The following is a 25,050-nucleotide window of genomic DNA, read 5'->3' on the forward strand; positions in this document are numbered from 1 at the left end:
CAAGCCTCGATCCACCCTCGGCCTGTTCTGAGCTGGTTTGTGGTTGCACAGGCGGGCGCAGCAGCTCGTACATGCTCAGCTCTCATTCAAGGCCAGGCTAACTGGCTCTCTGCGATCCATTGGCCACTGTTGTACTTGGTTGTCGAGCCAGATGCGCGCAACTGATACTCCCACATCTTTTTCTCGCTGAGACGGCTAGCTGCGACGATATAATTGCTGGTTGAGCCGTCAGCACGAGTGCATCGCACTTCGTCGCCAACATTGAATTCGGACAGTGGCTATTCAAGTCAATTGATTGACGCCATCTCGGGAGGAAGGATCTCACATCAGCGATTTCCGAGCTGGACTTGCCCAGAACAAGGCTCTTTTGAGGGCTGTCAGGTTCATCGCTCCTATCGACCTGAGGCGTCTCTGGAGTCTTTGAAGAATTAGCAAGATCGCGCTGCAACGAAATTAAGGGCTGGTCTTCACCGGCTGTGTTGCCTTAGCCTGGATGTCTCTCAGCTCCTCTGGCATCTTCAGAAGTTCTTTGATGGAACGCTTCGTTGGCAAGGCTCTGGCGAAAGTCGGAGATCTTGAAGTCTTCCCGTGAGGTCAACCATGACTTTATAGACGAACGTGAGCCTTGATTCAGCCCTTTGCCCAAGAACCGCAACGCATGGCAATCGCCCTTCCGTTGTCTGCTAGAGGTGCATCCTCAAGACGTGCAATCAGCTTTGTCGGATTTACGCCTAAAATTGGAGCTTGCGAGCTAGGTGTGGCAGGCAACCTGTAGCCGCGTGGGGCGCAGGAGAATAATTGCATTGCTAGCGTATCTCGTGCTGCACAAAGGCGGCTGTGAGCATGCAGACCTCCTGTGAGAAGTGTAAGCTCAGACAAGGTCTGAAGATGTTTGCACTGCATCCGCTGACAATGATACTCAAGCATACGGCCCAGTGTCTTGCGGTGGCCAAACATTTGGCTGTGTCGATTGTATGCTGTTTCGCAAAATCGCAAACAAGCGCACTGCACCATGGTCCTCGCAGAGCTTAACATTAGCCATGCCGAAGGGCATCTATCCATCGAGACGAACAAGACGCCCTTCGGCACGACTTCCAACAGGCTTGCTTCGCCGATTGATAGTGTAGTCGGTGATCTACCTGGAATCGGAAACCCTCGCATGCAAGTAGTCTTCGACAAGACTGTTTGTGACGCTCTTCAGCTATCATGTCAATATCAAGAAGTGAATGTTCTGATTATTCGATGGGCCGAACACCTGGATCGAGATCTCCAATGTGGAGCAGAAGTAGGTGCGTTCAGACTCGACTATCTTCGCCGTGCTGACAATAACATGAGCAGGTAGAAGAGCTGCAAAAATTGTTCCGCGATCAGTTTCACTTTCCTACAGAAGTGCTCGAACTTAACGATGTGAAATCGCCGTAGCTGCAGCTTGACACTGGTATCAACAAGTTCATTTTGGAACACGACGGGCCATGTCGTACACATCTCCTAATGATCTACTATACGGGGCATGGGATTGGCGCCCCTGACGGTGTATGGTTCGTAGGGTAAGGATGATACGAACGCGACAACTGCGACGTGAATGCTGACCATTGGCAGAGAACGAGATGGGACTGCAGCTGTTGGATCAGGTAGACTGACAGCCGAAGCGCATTGGAACAAATCCGAGCACAGCCTTTTACACCACGCTCAAGCCGATGTGCTGACCATACTGGACACTTGTTGTGCTGGTAATGTTATGAATAAAGGCCTGACTGAGGACACATTGCGATTGTTTGAAATTCTGGTCGCTACCACGAATGTGTCCCCAACCTCAGCACCCGGACCCAGGTCATTCTCCAGGGCTCCGATCGACTCGTTGGAACATCAAATCGGAGCAGATAACCAGCTGCCATTCACGGCCTTCGATCTGAACAACGATATCATCAACAGACGCAAGGTGCAGAAATCGCACGTCTTCACCAAACCCAACAGGCAAAGTCACCGGCACATCAAGCTAGGCCCACTGAAAAGATGCGCCCGGGAACGCGAAGCTCCAATGGCCGAAGCGTCGTATGTAACGGTGCGCTTCCACGGCTCCACTTTCGAACACCTTCCCTCGCTTCTTGAGCACGAGACGGTTACATTGGCCAAGTCACTAAGCAAGGCGGCGTGGGAGACGAATCTGGGCATAAATCGTATCGAGCTAATCAGGAGACGGAGAAAGACGAAAGACGCTACATAGTGGATTACGTGCACGTGCGTCATGCCGCAGCCGGAAGCCCGCTTGCCGATCGCCGATCGGCCCGGCCTTTGTTGTTGCTCGCGCACGTGCAAGAGCAACTGACCTCCACCACTCGACTCGACTACACCACATCCACACATCCCGTTTCATACTTCTCGACAGACATCCACCCCGCGGCATTGAACCAGAGATATCACTCCATTGTTGGTACATCCTTGCTATTATCGCCATGGACTTCACGAGTCATGGTTCACACGCGCCTCTTGGTTCACGCTGGCGCGAGAAGCGGTCTGAGGGACGACGAGCAATTCATCTTCCAAGCTGAGGCGTATGCTGATCTCGACTCCAACCGCGCGCTTCGACGCCACCCTGGAACATCGCGACAACCGTTGGATCGTCTGAAAGACCACATCTATGCTCAAGAGCAATCAAGCATTTCCCACCGCGCTTCGCCCCAGAAGCAAGCCGCGAGCCAGCCGCTGCGTGTTTTCGACATCCAAGTCGCACACGCTATCACCTATGTCGAAGATACGCAGCTGGCATACACAGCGCTTGAAAGTCAGCTCCCGACGCCGTCGCGTATCTCCTGCACCAAGACACCGAGGAAGACCGCAGTACACGAAGCAACGCTGGGAGCTACAACGCATACGATCGACTATGCCATACCGACACCGTGCAAAGTTACCCCCGCCAGATGTGCCATCCCACCTTTTGTTACGGAAACAGCTCCAAGATCGAGTCGCAGCTATTCGTGGCCTGGCAATGCCCCTTGGAGCCAGTCCTCATACCTGATCTCACCGGCACTTGCTCGCTCAAGCAAAAGAAAACGACTCAATGAGAATCCATCGTCTACCAGCCAGCAGCGTCATGCAACCACTCCGGCGACTGCTCGGAGCGCACTACGCTTCCCCAGTCCGGCCAAGCGCCGTAAATCCACGCAGGGCGTTGTTGGCAGAGACAAAATCAGCGGCGCAAACGGGAACTCTTCAGAGCTGCCGACTTCGTACTCGGTGAGCGACGAGGCTGGAAGCCTCAGACGCCGAGCTCGCACGTCGCAAAGGTCCGCTAGCGATCCAGGTCCACAGTCTCTAAACTTTCGCGGGAGGGTGCCACAAAATGCAGCGTCGCAGCGCGAGAACACATCTCCCATAAAGTATGGAGCAACTCTTAAGCAGACGCATCAGGTAGCTGGCATTGAAGCTGTTCACGCCCCAACCTCAGCTACTGAACGCGATGAGACCACTGCCCACAGCCACAAGCCTGTCGACATGCACTCATTGCCAGCTGCCATATTTCCACCCACTGCAGCAGTAGGTCAGCAATTCGGGACCCATGTTACACCAGCTTTGCAACGACTGATCGCCGGCGACATCGCCAAGTGCTTCAAGCCTACACTGGAGATCCGGGCTATCGACAACCTAGAACGTGGCCACTGGCGTATGCAGATGCCTAGCTGGCCCTCTGAACAACTCGCAGCATTCTGGCGAAACTTGGAGCACTATATAGCTGGCGGCAATGCAGGCTGGGGTGTCTGGTGTACTCGCGAGCCAGACACTTGTTTCCGAAGCAACAGCGAGCGGACGGAAGAGCGCCACGGCAGACCAGCCGAATGTTGCGGCACGGAAGTCAGCACAGGTCATAGCACGATCCGAGTATACTGCTGGGGTGAAGTCGTACAGCACGTTTACCTGCTGCTCTACGTTGCGAGCAATAGCAAGGTGCGCAAATCTGGACTCCAGTGGCTCGATTCGCAGGGCACTGTGGTTGTTCAGATGCCTACAAACGGATCTACACGTAGTAAGTAACCCGATCTTCAATAAGTATTGCGTTGTTATGTACCTCGCCTGCTGTGGCAAGCTCTTTCGCAACGTCATCTTCCACCCGGTGCTACGACGAGGAATAAAGGTGCATCAGTAGGCTCTCGTAGCGTCTCGAGGGCGGACCGAGAGCGTGCATCGACCCATCATGCAGTAGTATGACCCATCACTCTTAGCGAGAGGAGAGGACAGGCATGCCTCGTAGTATGCGTGGCAGACCCACCCATTGGCATTAGTCCGTCTGACATGCTGATTGTGGTTTCGATTTGTAAGTACGCTTCGGGCACGCTTCTGCAGCTGTGACGACCCGTAGGATCTGACCAAGAGGCCTTGAGAGCTGACTAATTAGAGTCCATATAATAAGCGCCGGTGTGTACTGGGAAGCACACTCTCGCTCTTACACTGCAGTACACGCCGTGGCACCACGGCATTCCTTTCTCTGCATCTTCTTCCAACACCCCAAGCATACTCCAAGTCATAAGCAATCGCCGAGATGTTGCTCGACCAGGAGTCCCTCAGGCAGTCGTCCGAGATACATCCTGAAGTGCAAGCGGCAAGTGTAATGATCAAGTATGCTATAAGCCTTACTTACGTTGCCTTCCAAGTGGATGACCGCCAATCCCCAACCTGCACTGGAGTGGGACAACTGGCAGGATGTCCGTGGTGCTATCGCGCTCCTCGCGGAGCAAGGCCTTGAGATGCTTGGCCCTCCAGAAACAAGCATACATGAATTGGTAAATATCATCAGCGAGTGTAATGCGATAATGCATCTAACGGTACTCACCAGGTCATTGATATCCCAGCGCGCGACGGGCACAAGAACTCCACAAACATATACAGGCCAACAAGTCTTCCTCCCTCCGGCAGCCCTCTCATCGTGATGTTCTTCGGTGGAGGCTGGATTAGTGGAAGCAAAGACGCCAACACAGCTTTCGCCCATGCTTACGTGCGAGCGTTTGGCGCTACTGTCGTCTCTCCAAGCTATCGCATGTCGCCCGAGCACAAGTTTCCAGTGCCCCCTCAAGATGCCTGGGACACTGTCAAATGGCTCGATGAGCATGCAGCCGAACTTGGTGCAGATCTCAAGCAAGGCTTCATCGTCAGTGGTGTCTCTGCTGGCGCTACAAACTCTGCTGTCGCGGCTACACATGCCATCGAGAACGAATTGACGCACCCGATCACTGGACAGTACCTTTGCGTTCCGTCCACTATGGACGAGGAAAGTGTGCCTGAGAAGTTCAAGCCTTACTTCAAGGCTTACGAGCAGAACAAGAACGCGCCTATCCTGCCGACCTCAGCTCTTGCCGCGTTGCAGGGACATACCAGCTGGGACGCGGAATCTCCTTGGCGACATGTCATTCGATCTAAGGCGCCATTGTCGAAGCAGTCCCCTGCGTACTTTCAAGTGGATGGGATGGATCCACTTCGCGATGAAGGCTTGATTTGGGAAGAGATGCTGAAGGAGGCCGGCGTCAAGACGAAGCTGGACTTCTACCCTGGGTGTCCTCATGGTCATCATATCTTCATGCCGGGAATCGAGGTTTCGAACAAGGCGACTGCGGATCAGTTGATTGGCGTTGGGTGAGTCTCGAGCTGAGCATGCCGAGTGGCGAGGGGATTGCTGATCTGTCCGGTCTCTACAGGTGGTTGCTTGGTAAAGACATTACGGCGGAGCAAGGTCTGTCCGCCATGATGCCAAATTCTGCGTGAAGGGAGTGCCGACTGAGGCTGGAGAAGACTGAAGTGGCGAAAGTCAAGAGTGCCTCGGTCGTCTCGCCCATGTCAGGGATCATCACTGAAGAACGGACAATCGGAAGGAGTGCGTGATCAAACTTTTCGGAGCACAGATATCAATTGAGAAGATGTTTATCCCCAGCACCCTGTCATTTGACCGCTCAGAGTCTCGGGCGGAGCAGACACTCGGGCTGACGTGGTCCAGATCTGTGGACTTCAAGGCAATGATGAGATCGTCTTCCTGCATATTATGGCGACTTCCTAGTCGAGACCTTCGACCAGTGACACGATGATGTAGGGTCATTCCCGCCTATCTCGACGGCGTTCCGGAAGACGCCTCTTCGTCGTAACAAGCACGAAGGATCACGCTAAAAAGTACATCCGCTAGCTATGCAATGTTCCCGTCCCTGTGCCGTGTTGCTCTGGCCATAGCCGCCATGCTTTTGGCGCACGATGCATAACGTGGTGGCTGCGCATGAGATCGAGACACGTGTAAGACGCCTTGGCTGGCCACTAGTCTCCATTCGAGAGATAGCTGGAAAAGAGATCTTTACAGCAAGTCTATACGACACAAATGCTCAATAAGGGTATCATCTCGCCTCAACGTACATCATTAGTTCGCGGGATATGAAAAGCAATCTCTACGCGTACGACCACATTTTTCAGTTAATCAGCCATTGTGTGCCCCGAGAACTGATGATGCCCACTTTGGTCATCCACTGTTGGACCATCGCATCTATTCTCCAGTCTCCTGGGTCTGTAGGACTGGAGTTGCTCTTCTTCTCGGAGTCCATGTGTCGTCCCACGTGTTCCATTCTATCATTCCACGTTCCTTGTCCATGGAACTCCTGCTCGCAGAACAAGCAGCCGCTATGTTCTGGGCTCGACCGCAGTGGTTGGTAGCAACTCTTTGCGATTTCGGCCATGACTTGGTCTTCTTCGTTCCCCTTACTGCTCCTCGCTAGCGATCTCCTTCCCGTGGATGCTCGAGACGTTTCCGCAGCGTGCATTCGGCGGACATGTTGTATGAACAAATCCTTGCGATTGAAGTCATTCTGCTTTCGGTCGGTATCAGCGCTTCCGCATTGATCACAGCGCCAGAACCCGAGCCGCATATGTTGGGTCGAAAAATGGCGCTTCCATTCATTCTTCGACCCAAATGTTGAGGGGCACCCGTAGACGGCGAGCGGACAAGGGAACGCTCTGTTGCCCGCCGTCGTGATACGGGGATCAGTAGTACCACTCTTGGGGCTGTGATGATACGAAGACGACCGTTGATTCATCTGAGGCCGCTTGTTGACTCTTGCCGTTGATGATGAGATTGATCGAGAGGATTGTGTGCGACGGCGCCTGAAGTCAGGCACTTGCGAGCTACGCCGTGGGACTTCTTCCGTTGGGCAGTATTGAGAGTATGGTACGCTGTGGGATGTCTCGGAGGTGTCGTCATCTGCTGAAGCAATTGGATGGTATCCTTCCTGAGCAAATGATCCGTATGTTTCATACCGCGCGTCCGTCCCCTCGAAAGCTGATACGGAAGGCTGGTCGTCGGCGCGTCTCTGAACGTCGTGGAGCGCGACACAATCGCCGATGGCGCCGTTCCCTTGCTCTCCGTAAGACAGATAGCCGCCATGGACGAAGGCAACGCTTTCCTCCTGGCCATAGAGTGTCAGGTTTGAGACGATAGCAAGCTCGGGCGACGCCCAGGATGAGTCTCTACAGTCGCTGCGAGCACTGCCCGTCAGAGATGACTTCAGAGCACTGCTCGCAGGGGAAGGGTGCCGGCGATCAGCCTGTGGATCAAAGATCGCGTGTCCATTTAATTGAGCAGATCCAGCGGAAGGAGAGGAACAGCACCATGATTCGGGACCGTCCACCTGGTCTGTGAGTGGCGTAAACATGAAGCGATCGGACTCGTCCAGGAATCGGCGCATAGGGACAGCAAATCCTAGTCTTGGTACAGGATTGCAGCCGGCAAGATAATGATGATCGCTTGAGCATATGTCCTTGTCACACTGGACATCCAACGGACAGGTCTGCAGACTGTCGACATATGTAAGGTCCATGCTGAATGTTACCACTTGCTCACTGTCGTTGACCTCCCAAGCCCCGTTGCTGCAATTGGTCAAAGTGCTAAATGGTGTCTTGCTGTTGATGTGAAGTAATTGTGCAGCGTCGATGCAACGATGCACTTCGGAGTACCCCCGTTAGCCAGAACAAAGTGGCAATGTATATGGCCAGGCAATCGATGCGGCAGTCCTAGCTTTCACTGACGAGGATGTCGCAGTAATGCTATACGGCTCGTGGGTAAGTTCGAAGGCAGGAAGGGCGAAGCAGATGGCGGTCGGAAGAATCAAGTTTGAGAACACGGTTTTGCGGCTTCTCTGCAGCGCAGTCGATATCTTTGTGGCCCATGGCCTACCTGAACTGACAGCTTTATGCATGGCATGCACTGCTCAGTGCACAGTGTGCTCGCAGAGCCTCAAGTCACTTGTACCTTGTCGTGTGTGAGCTTGGGCCCTGGATCTCAATGCACTACTTGCAGCACCGGTGTAGGCTGTGCGAATGAACGCCCGAAGAAGCATTACATCCACCTTTAGCTACCGCGGGCGTCGACCCTATGTCCTTTCAAGGCTAGAGCCTGGGCAAAGGCGCTTCTAGATATAATCTTAGGCAGTGGGCGGCACCAGACGTTGTATAGTCAATCTGCATCGTCCTTCGCCATGACTTTAGAGTCGGTGCAGGAGCTGGCGATGGCTGCATGTTGCGGGCCGAAATGGGGCGTCGAGGCGCCCTCCCGCCAGGGCTTGCAAATGGCCATGTGAGACCGTCGCCTGGGGAATTGGGGGCCAGGACACAAACGCCGATGCGTCCTCCACGGTTGCTGTTGACATGATCTTGTCTAGGCCTGCTCCATCGCATCAGCTCATACTCCACTTCAAATCAGCTGCTCGCCTCCTCAATGCACGCTGATGTGTGGTTGTGAGATCACAAGTACGAGTTGAAAAGCAAACATCTGGTGTGGTGGCGCGGGCACTCTTGATGCTTTGTCCGTCGAGGCAAATTTATGGCAAGATCGTTGCCTTGCTCAGGGATCATGCTGCATTTCGTCATCTGTGGCAGAGTGTTACCATCTGCACTGCTATAATGGTGTCCGCAGGGCCTCCCAGAACGCCAGACATACAGTCGCGGTACAAGGCCAGACAGGCCCGTAAACGTGGCAGGCACTTCAAGACTCTGCTTTCACAGTTGGTATCACAACATGGGTGCAGGTGAAACAGCACGAGGGCTGCAGAGCCCCATGCGCAAGCGAGCAAGCCGAATCTCAGCAAACGCTGGCCATCGCTGGACCTCAAGCCAACGTGGTCTTCATGACGACGCGTGCGAGACACGCTTCTCGGCTCACATATATGTAAGGTAGTCAGCATAGCGGTAGGCTACCATGTGCGTACCTCGAGCTTTTGACCTAACACATGTTGGTGACATTCCGGTACTCGTGAACAGTCAGTCCCTCAAAACAGACCGGGATGCACTCCAGATGGATCTAGATCAACAACTGCATGATGCAGGCATCTTTCAGTGTTGTGGCACTTCAGTGATAGTCGACCCGGGATCTGTGCGCCATCCTCGCGCTTTCGGGTGTCAAGTTTTACCGCGTTCGCAACGTGACATATCTTGCATACCAGCCATGTCACTGCTGGCTAAGAGCTTGGTGCAAGCCCGCGCAGTGCACGGCGTAAGTGAGCAGATGTGTATGGCCACAACAGAAGAGCGGCGTTGAAGATACGGACGACACTTACCGCACGCCACGTTCCGACCGCTTCGCCACCGGCCGCTCCGTGAACTCATCTTTCATCAATTCACAAATCTCCGAGTGGGCTCGCAAAAAGCCTGAGCGGGAGGGTCTTGTTGTCGTATGGCTGTTTTGAGGGACGCAAACATGGCCGCAAGCTTCTTGCCGTGTTATCGAGGGCATAGCTTGTTGCCATGCAGGTGTTGCCGCGACTCACCCGTTCATTGTATGTGACATACCATGACATGTCACACGCCATTTGTGTGACAGTGCTGCAGATGGCTGAGCAAACGTGATCCAAGTTGGGTTCCAGGCGTCTCAGTTCCTGGGGAGCGTCGTCGGAGATTTCGCACCTTGAGCCGGTGGATACCATGTCAAATACTTGGTATCGGCAGCGCGCACAAGAGGAGCGGTATGTGATGTCGCGAGTAGAGTTCTACAGCGCAGCGGCATGACTGCTAGACTGTCGGATGAGATTACTTCTTGCCCTTCCTCTTCTTGAACACAACAGCAGGTGTCGTTGGTGCTTCAGAAGACTGCTTCTCGCGTGCGTCTCCTGCTGATCTTTCGACATCCGGAATGGTCTGAAGCATTTCCATCCCATCATCGCCCTCTTCCTGCTTGACAGCCTCGCTCTCGTTCTTTGGCAAGGCTTTAGGGTGGTCAGGCTTCCTCTTTACACCACTCAGGAGTGCATCCAGGTCGCCTGTGTCGTCGTCGTTCGTGTGACTGCCGGGGTACTTCTTGAGATTGCGGCCCCATGCTCTCCTCTTCGGCGCAGCTTCCTCGTCTCGAATATCGTCGTCCTCGTTGTCGGCCTTGCGCTTGTATACGCCTTTTGCAAGCGTCTCGACACTTTCTTCGGTCTTCACGGCAGACTTTGACTCGTTGTCGGTATCCTGCCCCTCTCGCTTCGCCTCTGCAAGGATTTCTGCTAGCGAGCGATTTACGCTCACAGAACCACCCTCTGCGGGCTCTACCGACCTCGCGTTGACAACTTGGTAGCTGCCAACTCCTGCGACCTCCTTCTTCAGCTCGTCCGGCAACTCCACGCCCAGAGCTGCGAGCTGCTCCGCGTGTGCTTTGCGTTGCGCGGCAGAAGTCATGGCCGGTGCTGTCGTTCGAGGCCCTTTGGCCGCTGGTACAACACTCGCTGCCGCAGGACTCTTCGCACTGCCAGCTTTCCCGCCAACCATGCCGTTGAGTCTGGCCACTTCATCTTTTGCCCGCTGCTTATCACGCGTCTCGTGCTCCTTGTTCTTGTGCAGCTCTCGCAGACTGCGCTGGATGTTGTTCTGGTGCTTGGCGCTTGCTTCGTGGTTCTTCCGCTCGATGCTCGTGTCGCGCACATACTGGCTGCAGAACTTGCACCAGTACGAGGGCGTAGACTTCCAGTATTCGGACATTGTTGCGGTGATGTCGAGATACAGCAAGTTGAGGTGCATGTAGAGCGAAAAGTTGCCCGTCGATGCAGCTTGGTGGCGCACCGAGACCGAGGCACGGGCACGGCAATGCCGAGCTTAATCAATGTTCCACTAAGTGATAGACGTGGTCGCGCTAATACGCGGCTCATGTCTGTCGCGTCCAGCTGGAGTGTGTGGCAGCTGGATGGCGTGTTCTAGCAGACGTAGGTTGGAAAGGCACCGGTGCAGGTGCAGGTGCAGGTGCAGGTGCAGGTGCAGGTGCAGGTGCAGGTGCAGGTACAGCTTCACTTCCGTCTTCGTCGTCCACCACCACCAATGTCACCACACGGCTCAATCCATACTGTACACGACACAGTCGATACCCCATCCATAGCTAGCAGCCAACGATGAAGTAGACGTCCCGTCGCCGCGACGATGCGCTTCACCAAGCCGAGCTGGCTGATACACGGCGGCGAGAAGAAGGACCACGAGGTGTACAGCTGCCACGTCTCGCCCGACGGCACGCGTCTGGCCACGGCGGCGGGAGATGGCCATGTGCGCATCTGGTCCACCGAAGCCATCCTCAACGCCGCGAACCCCGCCTACACCAAGCCCAAGCAGCTCGCATCGCTGTCCTACCACTCGGGCACCGTCCACTCCGTGCGCTTCAGTCCCAACGGCAAGTACCTGGCCTCCGGTGCCGACGACAAGATCGTATGTGTCTACACACTCGACCCCGGACCGCCATCGCACGCGACGTTCGGCAGCAACGAGACGCCGCCCGTCGAGAACTGGAGGATCTTCCGGCGGCTGATTGGGCACGACAACGATGTGCAAGATCTGGGCTGGAGCTGCGACAGCTCAATCCTCGTGTCCGTCGGCCTGGACAGCAAGGTCGTCGTGTGGTCAGGCAGCACCTTCGAGAAGCTGAAGACGCTGGCACAGCATCAATCGCACGTCAAAGGCATCACGTTTGACCCAGCCAACAAGTACTTTGCAACGGCCTCCGATGACAGGAGCATCAAGATCTACCGCTTCACTTCGCCCCCTCCAAACGCCACAGCCTACGATCAGACGAGCAACTTTACTCTCGAAACGACAGTTACCGCGCCGTTCAGTACTTCACCGTTGACGACCTACTTTCGAAGATGCTCGTGGAGTCCCGAGGGCGCTCATATCGCCGCTGCTAATGCTGTCAATGGCCCTGTCAGCTCTGTTGCGATTGTCAATAGAGGCAGCTGGGATAGTGAGATCAACCTCATTGGCCATGAGGGACCAGTCGAGGTCTGCGCTTTCTCGCCCCGTTTGTTCTGTCGAGAACCTCCGCCGCCGGGACAAGACCCCAAGAACTACGTCTCGCCTGGCGCAGTGACTGTCGTGGCGTGCGCGGGACAGGACAAGACTCTCAGCGTCTGGAACACAAGCTTTCCACGACCTTTCGTCACCACCAGCGAGCTTAGCGCAAAGGCCATCAGCGATCTGGCTTGGACTCCCGATGGAGAGACATTATTCCTTACCTCCTTGGACGGTACTATTGCAGCAATGGTCTTCGAGAAAGGCGAGCTTGGCTACCCGGCGCCTCACAACGAGTATGACAAAGCGCTTGCGAAGTATGGAGCGGGGCGCAAGGTGGGCTTGGTCGAGAGTGCGGATGCTCTGCGCCTGGAAGAGGGGAGCAAAGCAGACGAGATCAAGGTGGTCGAGGGTCGTATGGGCGAGCTCATGGGAGAGGGACATGCTCCAGTAGGCACCTTGGTCAATGGTGATGCTTCCACGCAAGAAACTGGCGATGCTCAAATGGCGAATGGCGTTGACCCTGAGCCCGTTCCGGTGCCGGCAGCGCCCAAAGACCCTCGAGTTGAGAGAGTGGACAAACTGAAGCAGCGAGTAACCATCACAAAGGATGGCAAGAAGCGAGTCGCACCATTGCTGCTATCGACTTCCAATCAAGGCGAAGCGAACCTTCCAAAGCCACAATTGCAGGCCGCGGTCAGGCAAGGTGGGAGTACATCGGACGAGCCAGCCAAGATTCTTGACCTGAGTAAGCCTTATGATGGACTACCAAAAGGTGGTCTTGCCAGCCTGCTATTCGGCAACAAGCGAAAGTATGCAGAAATCGCGGACGCAGACGGTGATAGCAGAGGAGGCGAGAAACGAGTGCAGGCAATACAACTGTCTGGTGCCACGCCTATCGTTCATAACACGGAAAATGGGCTTGTGCCAGCCAGCTCTGCGTCGGCGACTACCCGTCCAATCGAGGTACCCGATGCTCTGCGACCGGCTCTGGTAAACCCGAGCTTGACAGCAAGCCAGACTCGTCTCGCTGTGCCGATGATAAGGACGACCATTCAGCGGCCGTTGGACAACAACCGACCTGCCGGGAAACCCGGTGATGCGATGGCTGTAGATACACAGGACAGCGATGCACGGATCATCTTTGAGGTGCGCAATGCCTCGGGACCATCTCGGACTGGCCGCGCACAGGATAAAGACCCAACACGGATCACGCTCACGAAGCAGGGTCAGATCCTTTGGCAAGACTTTTTGCCCCGTGCGGTCTTGCTGGTCACAGGCAACAGAAACTTCTGGGTAGCAGGCTGCGAAGATGGCACCATCCATGTCTGGACGCCGGCTGGCCGCAGGCTTATGAGTGCTGTGGTTTTAGAAGCGCAGCCTGTCATACTGGATTGCAGGGGCTGGTGGCTCATGGCCGTTACCGCAGTTGGCACTTGTTATGTGTGGGACTTGAGGACTATGGCTGCGCCACATCCCCCAGTGCAACTGGCCCCGGTGTTAGACGTAGCTGCACAGGCACAGCAAGGACATCTCACCGCAGGCCCTAGTCTCATGTTTGCACGCCTCAACTCTCAAGGACGCATTATCCTTGGCATGAGCAACGGCGATGGGTTTGCTTATAACCCCAACATGTTTTCCTGGCAGCGCTTGAGCGAATCGTGGTGGTCTGTTGGCTCGCAGTACTGGAATACGGCCGACAGTTCCGTTGCCGCGGTTGCCAGCAACTCAAGATCCAATATCGCTGGTCAGCAGTCATCCATGCTGGATGAAATTAACCCCGAGAATATCTCTGCCGGTATCATACCGCTGCTGGAGCGAAATACTACTGCACACGCGCTCATGAAAGGACGCGCATACTTTCTGCAGCGGCTGGTCAAGCAATTGTTATCTGCAGAAGGCTTTGAAGGCTTTGAGTCGGCAGTCTCAATTGCACACCTCGAGAACCGCATCGCTGCATCACAGACCTTGGGAGCCAAAGACGAGTTTCGCTTCTATCTCGTCATGTATGCAAAGCGCATTGGCGCCGAAGGCTTGCACGGGAAGGTCAAAGAGCTTCTTCAAGGACTTACTGGCCCACTGTTCGAGGACGAGAACGCAGATGGTGGTTTTGAATGGAGCGACACCAACGTGATTGTTGGTTGGGACCGTCGAGGCTTACTTCAAGAGGTCGTGACGGTACTTGGCAAGCACAGAGACTTGCAGCGCATCCTAGGATTCTTCGATACGTACCTGAAAGCCACGAGAGAAGCGGATCATCCAGGCGATTAGAATGGTCAGGATGCACCACCGACAGTCAATGACACCGCCACCAGCGCCTCAGGGAAGACTGAATTAGCACGCACTAGTCGCACGCGTTCGAGGCACAGAAAGAATAAGCTGCAGAAAGAAGTGGATGGTCTGAAGCATGTTCCTATCAATGGGGCGAATCGTCCATTCGAGACAGACATTATCGAAGGTTCGCGTTTACGAGGTCAGAAGAAATCATATGCGGAGGTCAGAGAGCCCGAAGAGGATGTAACGATGAGTGAGTAGTGGTCAAAATGCACCAGCATGGTCTACAGTGTTGTTATCAAAGTTCACAGCTAGCGAGGCGCTTGGACGGTGGAGAATTATTCACTGTATAAGTCCGAGCATGTAGAATAGCTTGAGACGTTTTATCAACTGTGCGTTCTAGACAGTGCACAGGGATCAGTACTGAGCATGTCGTTTATCTCGATACTGTCTTTGGCCCCTAAGCGGTCTCACGAATGCGATGGCATGATCTCAGAGGTGGTGCTTGGAGCTGGAAGATCGTGGTGGGGTCTGACTTCAATTGCTAGCACAGCCTGCCACAAGACCTTGAAGTTCAAGCCACTTCTTACGAGGTAGAGCACCAGTCTCCCACCCAGGGAGCGTCTGCTGTGTCAGATATTCCCAGGTCTATCGCGACTTCTCCTTCCTCCGGCTGTAGTCGACTCACGTGAGATGTCGCGGTGATAGCGTGTCATGGGTATCTTCAATTCAAGTCCAGCTTCCACAGCCCATCTCCGACGTAGTGCCCATTCTCGATTGCGGGACCCTTCTTCTTCTCCTTCATCTCAGCAGTACCCATCTTCAGCACACCAACCATGCACGCATTCTCCTTACCCTCTGCATCCACAACCACAACTTCTCTCTCCTCAATTTCCTTCCCATCGTTCGCCCACTCCTCTGACTCTTTCCCGCCCGGCAACCTTCCTCCCGGCGATGTCAGACCCGGCGTCATAAGCGTAGCACCACTGAGCACGAATCTGATGCCGCCCCGGTCTATCCTCACTCTTGTGAAGCACCAGGGATATCTGTGAATGATCTTCAAGTGTGGGATGATGGCATCGTCCATGTGCTGCCAAAAGAGAGGCTGGCCATTGATGCTGTAGAGCGAGACACGGTCTGGAAGCTTGATCAGATCGACCTGTTCCTTCTTGGGTAGGATGTCGTCGATGTATGGTTCAATGCGTGGGTAGGTCTCGAGGACTTTAGCGCGGATGGCTCGCTGGGCGGAGGACTTGACCTTCGACTTGGCGCCGGCGGTGAAGCTGGAGGTGATGTGAGTTGGCAGGGAGGGAGCATGGGGATAACGGCACGCACTGACTCTTTCTTGAACATGACGGGATGCTTGACGATGGGGTGTGTGTTGCAGGAGAAAGTGAGGTCGGCGACTGAATGTTCTGGCTTCAAAACACCCAGTCCCTACTGAGGGGTAATCTTTCGACTCGATAGAGCTAGAACGCTAGCATAAACACCTAGTGCACTCGGCTTCCTCGATCGTCGCGTTAAACCGCGACGTTTTAAACAAAACAGTATATTAGGCAATAACGAAGCGCTTATATATAGTAATATATATACTAAAATGCTCGCCTATATATACGTTATCGAATACGTGCCTTAAAATGCTATATAACGTGCTTTACTACCGAGCGGGCCATACTACCGAGCGGGCCACTTTTGCTAAGAACTGTACCACTTCGTTAGATATGGCTATACAACTACTATTATAGCGTATATTATCTTTAAACGAGGCCAAACTGACCTTAGCTATCTAGGCTACGAAACGCGACGCGATAATTACGAATCGACTTACTATAAAGGTATACGACGCGTCTCGAACTATACTAGAGTATCGATTAAATAGACGACCTCCTCGGGGTAACAACGAGCCTAATTCGAAGAAGCTTATAGAGCTAGAAGAGAGGGTAATACTTAAGTATATACTTAAGCTAGATCTTAGAGGTTTCCCGCTATTAAAGGCTAGTATACAAGTAATAGCCAATTTATTACTATAAGAGAAGGGTCCTAAGCCCGCTAGTCTTAATTAGACAGACAGGTTTATTAGGCGGTATCGTAAGCTAAAGGTTCGTATAATATATAGATACGATCGTTAGCGAGCCCTAATAGAAGATCTAGACGTTATCGAGAAGTATAGTATCCTTAACTAGGATAATTATAACTTCGACGAGATAGGGTTTATAATAGGTATTATTACGTCTTAGAGCGTCGTTACGGGTTTAGAAAGGCGTAGTAGAAAGAGGAAGGTCGTTTAATAGGGTAATAAAGAATTAGTAATAGTAATTGTTGAGAACATACAGGCCGCAGGACAAGCATGTAGGTGTGGGTGTGTCATGTGATTAGATCACGTGACTAGGGTTTGCCAGCCTATAGGCTGGCCAACATCCGGACACCTAGCATCTACCTACACCAACACCGGCGATACTGTATGTAGATACACGCTATCCCATTGGGTCCTTCTTCGTCTTTTGTGTGATCCGCCGTCTTCCACTGCTGCGCAACTCGTACCTGTTTAACAGGTTATGAGCCCGGGTTAGCAACTCGGTGTTTCACCCTCGACAAAGTCGTATTGGAGTTATTCCTCTTCAGAACAAAAGGAAGGCAGACTGGAGGCCGCACCCGCATTGCACAGGAAGCTACAGCCGCGCTGTAGGTGCATATAAGACGTGAAAGAGCCTAGTGAGGCACTGTCAGACTCCGAGTCAGGGAGCCTGTGCCAATACCTCAGACAAGTGGGCGAGCTTACTGAGAAGAGTCGCTCTCCGGACATCGCGTTCGCATCGACTAACTGTTCATTCTGAGAGAGCCGCAGTGTCTCAGAAACCCCCTCTGCTGAGAGAGTTACGCTACAGTGTCTCAGCACTAACACGATCCTTACCGACCGACTTTCCTCCTCTTCCCGGCGGATAGCCATCCTCTCCGCTATCAACCTCGCGTTCGGTTTATCCCATTTCGATCCGATCGCGTACGACCGAATACATCCTTTTACCTGAGGGCAGCCAACCTGTCCCTCAACTTACAAAAAATGGAGAACGAGACTGGGTTTATAAGAAAGAGAGCAGCACCTCTTCTGACAAGAGAGAACCACGAAACATGGTTCAAGCTGATGAGAATACACCTGGTATCAAAGCAGGTTGACTGGGTCCTCGAAGACATCATCACGGACATTCCCGCTGCAACCCCATCTATAGCGACACCCTCTGCATCATCGGAGTCATCCCTTCCTTTGGATCAAGCGATAAGGAAGGCATCGTACAGACGGCACAATGCAACGGCCCTGTATGAGATGTACATCTGTCTGTCGACAGATGACCAAGAGATGACATACGAGATCCGGCATGCGAAGGAGTTGTGGGAATGGGCTGAAGCTAAATATAAGAGAAGACTTCTCGCTACTGGAAGAAGTTTGCTTCAGCAATACACCAATTTCGTGATGACAGAAGACCAGTCTATAGATGACGCCTGGCAGGAGCTTAGCTCAATTGCAAGGAGGGCTGTTTCAATCTCGCCTCAGTTCCAAGACATCAAGACTGAGGACAGAAAGATCCAGCAACTCTTAGCAGCTCTGCCAGACTCATTTGGCTCAATTCGCGATGCAATTGATGCCCAGGTGAATCTCTCACCACAAGACATTCTTGCAATTCTTAGGGAGAAGCAAGAATCAATGATTCATCAAGGGACAGCCATGTTCGCTAAGAAGGGTTTCCAGGGCAAGCTCACGTGCCATCTCTGCGGTGGTGACCATTTTATGAGCAAGTGCCCACACCTTTCTGCAGCTCAGCAGGCTGTTAGGAACAAGGACAAACTAGCTAGGGTTACCTACCCTGCTAAGAGACAACCGTCACCACCTCGTAGGAGGTCATCATCACCAAACCTTCGTGATGTCCTCAAGGTGATGACGGACCTTGCAAAGCAGATGAAGGAGAGCCGCAAGCCAAAGGCCTCCTCTAGTAAGCCTGCAAGGGCCTATGCGACCCAGGAAGACGCATCAGACCCTGAGATACCATCAGAAGATGATGATGTTGATGAGGTTGCCCATTCCACTGTGGAAGCCAAAGGCAAGTACCCCTCGTCCGAGTGGTTGCTTGACTCTTGTGCATCATCACATATGACTGACCAAGATTCACTATTCAGGACACTGAAGCCTCTTCAAAAGAGGAAGTGGATCAAGGTTGGGGGTGGCTATCTACAAGCTACACATATGGGAAGTGCAGTAATGGGTGGTCCTTCTGGAAAGCAAATTGTCTTAGAAAATGTCCTGTTTGTTCCTGGCCTTGGAGTTAGTCTTGTTTCGTGGAATCAGTTCAGCCAACAGTTTGCTGTCCAACCACCCAGTTTCACCCTAAAATCCTTGTCTGGTAAACCCGTTGTCCAGACCAAACTTCGAGGAGGAGTACCGTTTATCCACTCGATCTCGGAAATTCTTGAGCCACAGCATGCTGGCATACTCTCTCAAGAACGTGACGGTACCGCTATGGCTAACACTGAGTCCGAAGATCAGTGGGAGCTATGGCATAGAAGATGTGCACACCTTGGCAAGGGACTGCTAAGAAACCTGCATAGAGTCACTGACAAGAAAGATCCCATTCCTGTTCCTTCTGAACACCAGAATTGCAAGGTCTGCTCCCTTGCAAACATGAGGAAGTTCAAAGGACCTGCCACAGAGAGGAAAGGGGAGAGGCTGGCCCTCATCTCCATTGACATCTGTGGGCCTTTTCAGGGCGCAGTCTCTAGGCTAGGATACAAATATTGGCTTGAGATTGTAGACAACTTCTCTAGGAAGAAGTGGGTAATCCCTTTGAAGGCCAGGAGCGACGCTCCTGCAGCCCTACGGGATTGGAAGGTCCAGGCAGAACGGCAGTCAAGGTGCTTTCTGTCTGCGATCCGCAGTGATGGTGCAAAGGAAATTCTCGCCTTGCTAAAAGAGTGGGAGAAGGAGTTTGGCACTCAGATGGACACAACTGATGCCTACAACTCTCTTCAAAATGGACCTGTGGAAAGGTCAATTCAAGCCTCTGAGAACACAGTCCGGGCTATGCTTGAAGACTCTGGCATGCCAGTTGAGTTCTGGCCAGAAGCTTTGCAAGCACAGACTGTGATCAGAAACAGACTGCCTAATGGTCCGATCATTGATGGTATTGCTCTTTCACCAGAAGAAGCCTTTACTGGCCAAGTACCGTCAGTCGACCATTTCCGCGTCTGGGGATGCAAAGCTGTGGTCTATGTAGACCCAAGAGCCCAACCTCAAGGCTTGAGGAGAGACAAGTTGATGAACCGAGGAAAAGAAGCCGTGTTTGTGGGCTACTCAGAAAACACCACAAAACAATGGCTGTTCTGGGATCCCGACATGAAAGCAATAAAAGCGCATAGTCACGTCGACTGGTTTGAGAATGAGAAGGGGGGAGATATGGATCTTGGTATCACCTTCACTAACCAGCCGAGTCGAGCGCCACAGCGCAATCCTGTTGGGAGGAAGCCCTTTGGGGCGAAATTTTCCGATAGGGGATTATCAGAGACACCGTTACGAAGGCCAGGAGAAAATATTGAGGCGGTTTCAACACTGTCGAAGGCCGATAATGGTGGATCTGTACAGAACCTACCCAAGTCATCAACACCACAGCAACCGCTGTTTGTGCAACTTCCCCCTCCCCCAAAGGACATTGGGGAATACCAGAAGTTTGGAGATCAGGGTACTCCAATGAAAGAAAAAGAAGATGTCGTTCAGTTCGACCCATCCGAACACCTAGCGCCACCTCAGGTTGCAGGCAACAAGAGGTCAAGGGGGGACGGAGATGATAACTCTGAAGAGCATGAGGCTAAACACCATAAGGCTCTTATCGCCCAGATGTTCCATCTAGACCCTACAATGAGCTGGGTAGAGGAGATTCTGAACGACGTGGAAGAACATGCATTTGCTGCTGTTGGGCAGGCCATAGCCTATCAGCAGGAAGTGCCAATCCCAAAGTCCTATAAGGCAGCCGTAGGAGACCCCGAATGGGGACATATGTGGAGAGAGGCAATCGAGAACGAACTTATTGCCTTAGCAAGCAACAACACCTGGGAAGCAGTTGTACCGCCAAAGGGTGCGAATCTAATTACTTCTAGGTGGGTCTTTGATGTGAAAAGAATGATTAGTGGAGCCATTGAGAAGTTCAAGGCAAGACTAGTTGCAAGAGGGTTTTCACAGAAATATGGGGTTGACTTCGAAGAGACCTTTGCACCTACTGTTAGACATGATACTCTCCGAGTATTCATGGCAGTAGTATGTGAGAGAGATCTCGAGATGCACCTAGTGGATGTGAATAATGCTTTTACCCAAAGCAGCCTTCTTGAAGACATCTATATGATCCCACCCCCAGGAGTTGAAGCACCTCCAAACATGGTGTTCAAGGTCCTACGAAGCCTTTATGGGCTTAAGCAAGCAGCTAGAGACTGGAACAAGCTCTGTGTTGCGAAGCTAGAGAAGATTGGATTTACCCAGTCCCAGGTAGATCCATGCCTACTTATCCATACGGATAGAGACCTTATGGTCCTTACCCATGTGGATGACATACCCATTGCAGCTCCGAAGCTGTCAGATGTTCAGTGGTTTAAGGCTGAGCTTGGAAAAGTGTTTAAGATTAAAGATCTTGGTGAACCTACGAAGATCCTTGGAATGAGGATTACAAGAGACAGGTCCCAAGGCACTTTGAAGCTTGATCAAGGACACTATGTCCACGCTAACTTAGCCAAGATGAACATGGCTAGAGAGAAGGCTACGCCAACCCACTCACCTATGGAGAGCTACGAGCATTTAGTGCCTACGGCACCTATGGATGAGAGGTGCAACAAACAGGATTACCAGAGCCACAATGGTACCTGGATGTGGCCAATGACAATGACAAGGCCAGACTTAGCATTCCCCCTTGGAAGAATTAGCTCATTTGTTGCTGATCCCTCGCAGCAGCATATGAAGGCTTTGAAGAAGCTCTCCCGATACCTGCGGTCGTACCCAGACCTAGGTCTTATGTATAGAAAGGGAGGGGGCAATCTCCAGGGATACTCGGACTCTGACTACGCCATGGACAAAGTGGATAGAGTCTCAATTCTGGGATACGTGTGGTTCCTTTGTGGATCACCTGTGTCCTGGATGAGTAGGAAGCAGAAGTCTGTTGCAACATCAACAATGGAAGCTGAGTTCATGGCTATGAACGCAGCCGCAAAGCAGTCACAATTTCTTGCTGCTGTCCTCAGGGAAATGGGGTGCCCAGAACTGGTGGGAAAGAGCTCTTTCCAGCCGAGTGTAAGGGCAAGCAAGGGCACTGTTGACGAGCTAAGGCCAGTCAAGCTCATGGGTGACAACCAAGCCGCTTTGACACTTGTCAAAGATGCCCATGTGCATGAAAGGTCAAAGCATATTGATGTTGCATATAACTATGTCAGACATCTCTGGTGGCAGAAGAAGATTGCAGTGGACTACTGCCATACAAAGGACATGGCTGCTGATGGGTTAACAAAGCCCCTCAATGGCCAGCAGTTCCAAAACTTTGTAAGGCAGCTCCAGCTTGCGTAAAGGGATTGTAGGAGACCATGTGGCCTGAGTGGGAGTGTTGAGAACATACAGGCCGCAGGACAAGCATGTAGGTGTGGGTGTGTCATGTGATTAGATCACGTGACTAGGGTTTGCCAGCCTATAGGCTGGCCAACATCCGGACACCTAGCATCTACCTACACCAACACCGGCGATACTGTATGTAGATACACGCTATCCCATTGGGTCCTTCTTCGTCTTTTGTGTGATCCGCCGTCTTCCACTACTGCGCAACTCGTACCTGTTTAACAGTAATTAAGACTATCTATATAGACGGAATAGCGCTCCTACCCTACGTCATCCTTATAGGCAAATAGCACATTAGTACCTAGTACTAAGACGGCAACTTAGGTCTAGACTAGATAATCGGGCTAATAGAGAACGGCTAGACTAATAATAAGTTTGGTATACGGTAGCTAGAGTATTTCTAGAAGTATACTATAGCTCGTACGACTAGGGTATAGAGACTACTTATTATCGATAGCTACGAGAGCTATAACTCGAAGGCATTCTAGAATCTATATAAGGAATATAAGATCTTAGCCCTATATATACTATCCTACGCCTCGTACTTACTCTAGCTATTAGATATAGGTTGCTATTTGCCTTTAAAGAAGGTATACGGTACTTAGCTCTTAGGCTTAGTATACTAGCGTATTACTTATATCGATAAAGTAGAGTTCCTACGCGCCTTCCGGGTAGCCTATAACGCTGTATTTAGACAGGAGAACATCCTATCGAGCTTCAGAGGCGCTAGTTTAGTTCTATTTAATCTATAGGTAGTAATAGATAAGCTTAATATTAAGCTACGTACGCTAACCCCTCTAGCTCCGGACTCTACCCCTTAGGAGTCGAAGACACTACGAACTATAAAAGAATTCGACTCTTAATCGATACTAGTAACGAAAAAAATGCGTGCCCGGGCAGGTTTATCGCCAAACTCGTTATAGGAAGGGGTATATTAGCTTATAAAAGGGAGTAGAGAGATAGCGTATTAGATAGCTCTTATATAAAGCGAGATTAGTAAGCTACGTAAGTCTAACGAGGCCCTTACATAGCGAAAAGCACGAAAGCGCAAGTATATTTAGTCTAGAGGGTCTCTAACCTTCGATAAGGCGTCGCAATTAATACCTCTAGAGGATACTAGGAGGTAGGAAGTGAGTAGAGAGTCGCTAGATAGTATTCGGCTAGTACTAAGGCTACGACGCTATAAGCGATATAGCGAGTCGGGGCATAACGTACGTACCTATCAAGTAGACTTACTAGATAGCGAAGAATCTGAAGAGGAATTGTCCTCCTAGTAACGATTCTATAGGATGTCGTCGTGTTAAGATACCGTCGTAATTAAAGTAGAAGTAGTATAGTTCTTAGTAAAAGTAGCCCGCTCGGTAGTATAGCCCGCTCGGTAGTAAAGCACGTTACTAAGAGTCTATTTTCCTAAGAGTAAAGAATAGCAAAGTCTTAGCGCTTATTAACGTCGATAATTTACGACAAATTTTTGTATATATAGATAGATAGATATTTTATTAAGCTGTTATAGTACCCTTTAGCCTATATAGCTATACTATCTTATTTTCGTATATATAGAGGAGAAACTATATTAGTAAAAACCCCTCCTCCTTCCCGCCTATCTTTTCCCCTCGTTATCGTCTTAGATTTCTCTTATTAAGGGTACGCTAGTGTTATAGGCCTACTATAATAACTACCCTATCTATAATCCCTCTAGCTTCCGCCTCTTATCTATCGACTCCTCCGTCTCGCTAGCTAGGCTAAACTACTAGAGGTATCCCTACTATAGTATCTACCGAGAGATTCGGCAAATATTACCTTTATCCCTAATAATTAACTTATAGTCTCTCCTCTCCGCTTAGTACCTCTAATTTCCCCTACTACTCGCCTGCTACGGGTATCGTAGTAGTATATATTCTAGGATATAAGCGTCATCTATTTCTAGGGAGAGCACTAGCACTCCGGTTAATATTCTACTAGGGGATACGTTTTAGCCCTCAATCGACAGCCCTTATTAAGACGAGTAATCTACTTAAGTAGTAGCGACCCGCCTACGCTAGCGGCGGCGTAATCGTGATACAAAAAACCCTAAAACCGAGGTCCCTTTCCCCTAAAGGCAGACCCTAGAATTATAGAGTTACGGAGGACAACTGCCTAATTAGGAAGCGCGACCCCGAATAATAGCGAAGGATAGTAACTAACGAGAGCTACAGCCTTACGAACATTCTATACTAAGAGTTAAACCGGGGAACAAACTAAGAAAAAACCTAGGACATAAGCTAAGGCCTACTATATAGAAAGTAGAGGCTAACGACAAATAACATAGCGTAGAAGACCCTATATACGGAGGCGGAGAACTTACTAGGGGATAACGAACACCTAGCCCGGGTATATAAGAACACTATAGCATAGCTACTAGGAGCGCTAAAAGCGCTATTATACCAAATTCCGAAGACAATCTAACAAGTAACACAGAGGGCAGCCTAGAAACTAACTATATAGGTAATAGTAGTAGTAGGTAAGAATTAACCCCCTCCGAAGGCAAGTAAGGCGGTACGCCTATATATTACTAATCTAGCGGAGAAACAAGAAATCGTAGCCCTAATAAGCAAGGAGATTGTCGACAGAATCGGCCAAAAGGAGGTAGTTAGGGCGAGGGTAGAGGCAATAGGCGTAGTAAGACTCTTTACCGTATAAGAGTCTAATAGACGAAAGCTAGAGACCTATAAGGAGTAGACTACTAAAGTCGCGAAGTCGGTACGAGTCTCCTACTAATAGTATACCGTTATCGCCTACGGGGTCCCTAGGACATTTAAGGTCGAAGACCTTCCCTACCTCTAAGTATAGAACTAGAATACCTCCCTAGGAGTACGACTAACGAAGGCGGTATAGCTATATAAGAT

At 51.6% G+C, this 25,050-nt stretch overlaps 10 protein-coding genes across 10 annotated transcripts; 6 read left to right on the forward strand and 4 right to left on the reverse strand.

Annotated features, from left to right (window-relative positions):
• Window positions 1-86: 86 nt before the first annotated feature.
• Window positions 87-516, reverse strand: CLAFUR5_01017 (uncharacterized protein; the record flags this gene model as incomplete). The annotated part of the gene is made up of 3 exons (XM_047900165.1): window positions 87-278; window positions 326-418; window positions 472-516. The coding sequence occupies 3 exons, from the start codon at window positions 514-516 to the stop codon at window positions 87-89; spliced, it is 330 nt and encodes a 109-aa protein (XP_047757029.1).
• A 496-nt stretch (window positions 517-1,012) lies between these two features.
• On the forward strand, window positions 1,013-1,422 carry CLAFUR5_01018 (uncharacterized protein; the record flags this gene model as incomplete). Its single annotated transcript, XM_047900166.1, has 2 exons — window positions 1,013-1,285; window positions 1,339-1,422. 2 exons carry the CDS (start codon window positions 1,013-1,015, stop codon window positions 1,420-1,422), a joined length of 357 nt encoding a protein of 118 aa, XP_047757032.1.
• A 69-nt stretch (window positions 1,423-1,491) lies between these two features.
• On the forward strand, window positions 1,492-2,224 carry CLAFUR5_01019 (uncharacterized protein; the record flags this gene model as incomplete). Its single annotated transcript, XM_047900167.1, has 2 exons — window positions 1,492-1,547; window positions 1,843-2,224. 2 exons carry the CDS (start codon window positions 1,492-1,494, stop codon window positions 2,222-2,224), a joined length of 438 nt encoding a protein of 145 aa, XP_047757033.1.
• A 245-nt stretch (window positions 2,225-2,469) lies between these two features.
• Window positions 2,470-4,029, forward strand: CLAFUR5_01020 (uncharacterized protein; the record flags this gene model as incomplete). The annotated part of the gene is made up of 1 exon (XM_047900168.1): window positions 2,470-4,029. One exon carries the CDS (start codon window positions 2,470-2,472, stop codon window positions 4,027-4,029), a length of 1,560 nt encoding a protein of 519 aa, XP_047755893.1.
• A 620-nt stretch (window positions 4,030-4,649) lies between these two features.
• CLAFUR5_01021 (AB hydrolase superfamily protein) lies at window positions 4,650-5,751 on the forward strand (the record flags this gene model as incomplete). Its single annotated transcript, XM_047900169.1, has 3 exons — window positions 4,650-4,775; window positions 4,829-5,622; window positions 5,685-5,751. The coding sequence occupies 3 exons, from the start codon at window positions 4,650-4,652 to the stop codon at window positions 5,749-5,751; spliced, it is 987 nt and encodes a 328-aa protein (XP_047755892.1).
• A 686-nt stretch (window positions 5,752-6,437) lies between these two features.
• CLAFUR5_01022 (uncharacterized protein) lies at window positions 6,438-7,706 on the reverse strand (the record flags this gene model as incomplete). Its single annotated transcript, XM_047900170.1, has 1 exon — window positions 6,438-7,706. The coding sequence occupies one exon, from the start codon at window positions 7,704-7,706 to the stop codon at window positions 6,438-6,440; it is 1,269 nt and encodes a 422-aa protein (XP_047755891.1).
• Window positions 7,707-9,460: 1,754 nt separating this feature from the next.
• On the forward strand, window positions 9,461-9,701 carry CLAFUR5_01023 (uncharacterized protein; the record flags this gene model as incomplete). The annotated part of the gene is made up of 2 exons (XM_047900171.1): window positions 9,461-9,508; window positions 9,540-9,701. The coding sequence occupies 2 exons, from the start codon at window positions 9,461-9,463 to the stop codon at window positions 9,699-9,701; spliced, it is 210 nt and encodes a 69-aa protein (XP_047755890.1).
• Window positions 9,702-10,041: 340 nt separating this feature from the next.
• Window positions 10,042-10,971, reverse strand: CLAFUR5_01024 (uncharacterized protein; the record flags this gene model as incomplete). The annotated part of the gene is made up of 1 exon (XM_047900172.1): window positions 10,042-10,971. The coding sequence occupies one exon, from the start codon at window positions 10,969-10,971 to the stop codon at window positions 10,042-10,044; it is 930 nt and encodes a 309-aa protein (XP_047755889.1).
• A 432-nt stretch (window positions 10,972-11,403) lies between these two features.
• CLAFUR5_01025 (uncharacterized protein) lies at window positions 11,404-14,532 on the forward strand (the record flags this gene model as incomplete). The annotated part of the gene is made up of 1 exon (XM_047900173.1): window positions 11,404-14,532. One exon carries the CDS (start codon window positions 11,404-11,406, stop codon window positions 14,530-14,532), a length of 3,129 nt encoding a protein of 1,042 aa, XP_047755888.1.
• Window positions 14,533-15,259: 727 nt separating this feature from the next.
• CLAFUR5_01026 (Translation machinery-associated protein 20) lies at window positions 15,260-15,888 on the reverse strand (the record flags this gene model as incomplete). Its single annotated transcript, XM_047900174.1, has 2 exons — window positions 15,260-15,818; window positions 15,875-15,888. 2 exons carry the CDS (start codon window positions 15,886-15,888, stop codon window positions 15,260-15,262), a joined length of 573 nt encoding a protein of 190 aa, XP_047755887.1.
• Between the last annotated feature and the right edge of the window lie 9,162 nt (window positions 15,889-25,050).

This window comes from Fulvia fulva, chromosome 1 (genome assembly GCF_020509005.1).
Source record: "Fulvia fulva chromosome 1, complete sequence".
NCBI classification, from domain to species: Eukaryota; Fungi; Ascomycota; class Dothideomycetes; order Mycosphaerellales; family Mycosphaerellaceae; genus Fulvia; species Fulvia fulva.